General features: G+C 42.4%; 1 protein-coding gene across 1 annotated transcript in view; it reads right to left on the bottom strand.

Moving 5' to 3' along the window:
- The window catches only part of LOC104960117 (centrosomal protein of 152 kDa-like), a 25338-nt gene that overhangs the window by 343 nt on the left and 20030 nt on the right, over window positions 1-4965 (bottom strand). Inside the window, exons 8-13 of the mRNA XM_010788083.1 lie at window positions 3213-3352; window positions 2796-2996; window positions 2562-2709; window positions 2374-2465; window positions 2090-2253; window positions 1758-1959 (exon numbers count right to left, since the gene is read on the bottom strand). Coding sequence (XP_010786385.1) covers window positions 1758-1959; window positions 2090-2253; window positions 2374-2465; window positions 2562-2709; window positions 2796-2996; window positions 3213-3352 — 947 coding nt within the window. The remainder of the gene's footprint in view (window positions 1-1757; window positions 1960-2089; window positions 2254-2373; window positions 2466-2561; window positions 2710-2795; window positions 2997-3212; window positions 3353-4965) is intronic.

Here is a 4965-nt window from a genome sequence, read left to right as displayed (position 1 = left end):
GTGGCTGTTAACCAAAAGCCGGTTAGGGGCAGTGTGATGGGCCGATGTTGTTGGACGACAGCGCGTTTATGCATCAGGGCTCCGCCCACTGTACCCATACAGTCCAATAGATGGCCGAGCCTGTGTAAGATATAACGAGGGGTTACGTATTGTAACCCTAGTTATATAAGCACAGGCGGAGCCCTCTACTCGGGGCCCTGTCTGTCCTATGCTGCTCGCTGAAGAGGGTGTAGGATGGCAGTCAGGAGGCGGGGCCGCCTTTCATACGGTGAGCTTGCGCGCGCATTCAGGTAGGCCCGCCCCGGGGGCCAGCTACGTTTATAGACAGGGTTCATACACCTTTTCACCAATGATTTTCAATAGAGGCTTCTCAATACTCTAATTTCCCCTCCTCGACTCCTCGGTCCTCTGGTAGTGACCCGGAAATGGATTTCAGCGCGCCATGTTGAAGGACATCTAATTTCTCTAAATACACATCGAGGACCAAGTATCCAGCATCGAGGGGGCTCTCTGGAGGAGCTATAACCGAGGATACACTGATGGGTCCTCCACGGATGCATTTCCGGGAACGGTGGAGGCGTGACGCACGGCCGGACTTATCTCAGCCAATGACAGCTCTGCATGCATCCCCTGGATATTATTTTAGTAACTGCTTTCATCTCGACGCGATGTTTACAGTGAGAACAGCTGTGAGGTCCGTGCAGAAAGCAGAGCAGTGTGTATAATATATATCACTCAGTATAACAGGCCTACATTACTCTCTGTATTTGTATGCTGTAGTTTAGTAGATATCTACAAACAAAGAGTCAATATTTTTCTAAGACCATTTAGTGCTTCACATAATAAAATACACAACGGCTGTAGCCTGATTATATGCTTTAGGAGCTGCAGGTGTGTGTGGTACAGTGTGTAGGTGTGTGTGGTACAGTGTGTAAGTGCGTGTTGTACAGTGCATAGATGCGGCGGACAGACGGGTCTCAGTTGGTTTGGTGTCCTATGCTTACTTTTAATACTTGTAAATACAACTTTTGGCCCGTAATTTCAATTCCCCATTTCAGCGACCAGAAAGAGGGGGGGGGGTATATCCAGTCTCTGATAGTGTTACGTTATTATGAGAGTGCTCTCATACATCTTTAGTTAAATTTCCATGACTTTTCCAAAACTTTGGGAAAAATATTGCTTTCCATAACTTTTAATTTCATTTTGAATTTCCATGACTTTTCCAGGTTTTTAAGGACCGTAAGAACCCTGTACAGATATCTCAGTAGGTGAATGCTTGCATGGTATGGTTGAGAGGTAGTACCCATAGAGTGGCCATAGAGTCCAGTAGAGGGCTCCACCTGTGCTTATATAACTAGGGTTACAATACGCCTCGTTATGCTTCCAGGTCTAAATTAATGGCTGCAAGTAGAATTGATAGTGTGGCAATATTTATAATGATTAATAATGAAAATACAAATAAAAACCTTTAGGTAAAAACTGATATTTCCGTCCACTTAATGTTGCTGATTTTTCTTTTATGAGGTCAGTATGGTAAATTGCAACATACTGTATGTTATCGCAAGTATCTTATTGTCATTGTATCGTGATCATTTGTATTATTATATTTTTCACATTTGTTTTAATCAGAAATAAATACAATTACCCTTTCTACCTAAATCTTACTAATAGCTATCAGTGTATACCAGGCTTTACAGTTTTAAATGGCCTTTCTCAGCAATGCATCATTAAGTCTATGGTCAAGAAGAAGGCCTCACCGAAGAGCAGAGTTTGGCTTCCTCTAGCTGGGTCTGCAGCTCGCCCACTCGGCCCTGACAGAGGAGTAGCTCCTCCTGCTGCTGACTGATCTTCTGCCGCTTCCCCTTCAGGCTCCCCAGGCAGCGCTGCATCTCCCCCCGCAGCAGCCGCATAGCTTCATCTTTGGGCAGCTTGGAGTCCGACAGGTGAGCCAGGGCGGTGCTGAACAAACAAAATGGATAGATTTAGATTGATAGGAGAGGTGGTTTATCCTCGCACTCATTAGAAAAAAGTCAAAATAACAAAGACATTATAATGATGTCAGTGATTTGGCTTCATTATCATGGTGTACCTGTGAAGCAAGCCGTTCTTCCTGTTTGCTTTCTTTAGTCCTAAATCTACACAGGAGTCAGACAGCTGGTTGTTCCAGTCGCTGCTCTGCTCTAACGCAATAACACCGTGCTTCACAGCAGATTCATAAATCATGATCTGCTCCTTTAACTCCGCCAGATCCTCCTGTAGGATACAAATAAAATAAGAAAAGTTTGAATCAACTTAGTTCAAGCACAGCATCATTTCAGTAATCCTTTTTCTGATGGTGGTTCCATTCAGGTGCAGAAAAGAGTGAGGGCAAACCTGGAGGACTGTGTTCATGTTTTCACTCAGCGCTTTGGTTGATTGAGCCTGTTGTAGTTTGATTTGTATCTGACTCATCTCCTGCACTGAGCCTAAAGAAATAGAACCACAACAAAGAGGAAACAATGATTTGCAAATAAGAAAACAGAAGATGCTCTTTCGAGTACATGCAGTCCAGATTCTATCACCTGTCTGCAGCAGCTTGGCACATTGTTGCTGACTCTCCTCCAGACGCTGAGTCAGCGCGTTGACCACTCTGGCTCTCTCCAGCTGCTCCTCTTCTCTCTGGCGCTCCAGCTGCTTCACATGCTCCCGTAACCTCTGATCAACATCAATCTGGAATCAACAACACAAGAAAACAGGTGTTGACTATGTCTGCAGGCCACTTGGACTAAATCTCCTGTGACAGCAGCAGTAGAGACCTGTTGGTTCAGAACCTGAGCGGTAGACTCTAGTTTCTGCTGTAGTGTGAGCAGCGCTGCCTCGTGCTGCTCCTTCATGACGGTGAGGTCTCTGTCGTGCTGCTGCCGCGTCTTGGACAAAGTGTCAGAGCGACAAAGCTCCAACATCTGGAGCTTCATGCTGTCCAACGCAGCCTCTGCTACTCTCTGCTTCCTCGTGTTCTGCAGACAAAAAGAAGCTACTGTATACCAAATCCATTTCAGTCATAGGGTTGAAATGAAGATAATACAACTTTTTCCATGTTTCAGAAAACGACACTAGCAGCAAATTGGATTCTTTTTTCTTTCATCCTTAATAGAAGATGACCTGGTGCTTTGTATTTAGCTTTAAACATTTAAGACGATGAAAAGGGGAAAACAGTGGTGCTCAGAACGTACCTCCTGGTCTCTCTCAGTGAGGACCTTTACTTGCTGCTCCATTGCCCTAAATGTATTCAGCATTTGAACCTCTCTCTCCTTGGCCTCTTCAACCAGTTGACCCGATTCCGTCAGGCTTACTGCTAGGCCATCCTTTTCATCTATTGATGATAAAAAAAAAAGAAATCATGTTTCCACAAGAAGCACATCCAGCTAGAGCTCAAAACACAGACTGTGTCTGTGGATACTGCCAACCCTCCTAACAGCCACAAGAGGGCAGGTTTTTTAATTAATTTAATCAAGTTCATATATTGGTAGATAACCAGCCACTGTTTTTTAAACTTGGATTTAAAAAACAATCTCATTTGGAAAGTGTCAAAAACAATGGTCAAAAATTGGAAAAAAACGATTCTTTCAAATTGAAAGTCCCTCATTATCCTACAGGCAGCTTAGAGTGATAAGTATTTATTCACAGTTTAAGTGATTTGTTTGATTTCCAAAATAATACATGTAAGAAATTGGAACAATATATAATAACTTTCAACATCATTATATTTAAATCCTGCAAGTATCACAAAATAACAAAAAATGACATGAGGTTACATGGGCCATTGCCCATGTAACCTCATGTCATTTTTAGTGAAACATTTTGCATCCTCCTTTGTGTAAATGACGTAACAAAGTTAGCTTAATTAAAAAAGAATAACACAATTAATGTCATAGTTCAATTAGATAAATAAATACTTTATTTCATGTTATTTTATAATCGTTAAATATGGCATGATTTAATACAGTTTGTTTTACATGTTAAACCGATATGCGTATGTGTTTCTTGTGCCTAGGAACTAATGTTTGTTCATGTGCTGGTACTGCGTGTTTTGTTGTTACACTGTACAACTGTACAAGAAAAGGAACTAGATTCATCTCCTTTCACGACAAGCGACCAACGAGGAATTTGTTTTGCGTTTTCATTTTCCTATTTTCATTCATATGTGTAGCACAATATGCTAATATGTTTGGCTATGTATACGTGTCATTCGGTGTTGTAGTTCTTAAGGCGTAACGGAAGAGGGGAGGCTACAGGATGAAAACTCCAAGAAATAAACGCCCGTTTTAAAGAACCGACCTGTGTCTCAACTGGTACGGCAAAATGTTAAAGTAATACGCAACCTTTTTTGTCTTCATCGATATAGGAACTTAACCCCAAATAAACAACCTAATCAGTTTGTAGCATTATGAAAAATAAAGTTTGTAATGACGGTAAGGAAAAAAAACTATAAGACTTAATTTTCAAGCCCCCGCAACTGTCTCACCAGTAAGTGTGCCGGGTCGAATGTTAGGAGTGGTAGGACGAGTATGGCGTTTACAGTGTGGTGCGCAGGTGGTTCTTCCAGTTAAACTTTGTAGACGTTTCCTCTTTAAGGACTGAGACGGGTCGCACTCGAGTGTCCCGCACAAAAATCGAACGGCGAAAGGAATCTTACATGTGCAGGCATGAGACTGAATTTACCCGTACACCGACTTGTTAGCAAAGACACAAAATTACCTCCATTCTCTACTACACAATTGTATTTACAACGACCGACTACAAAGTGCTTTGACGGACTATCCCTCGTCGCAACGGGTCCACGTCTAAAACTTGTTTCGAGTCGTCGTCTCGTTTAGCCTTCTGAACTTCGCTTTTGACCTCCTAAGGTTCCGCATTCTACTCTAATATAGCTCGTAAGTCAAACGTTAACGGTTTCCACTACAAAAGTGTGTTACACATCGAGAA

The sequence above is a fragment of the Notothenia coriiceps genome, unplaced genomic scaffold (assembly GCF_000735185.1).
Source record: "Notothenia coriiceps isolate Sejong01 unplaced genomic scaffold, NC01 NC01_scaffold00031504, whole genome shotgun sequence".
In the NCBI taxonomy this organism is placed as follows: Eukaryota; Metazoa; Chordata; class Actinopteri; order Perciformes; family Nototheniidae; genus Notothenia; species Notothenia coriiceps.
This window is presented reverse-complemented; position numbering and strand designations above follow the sequence as displayed.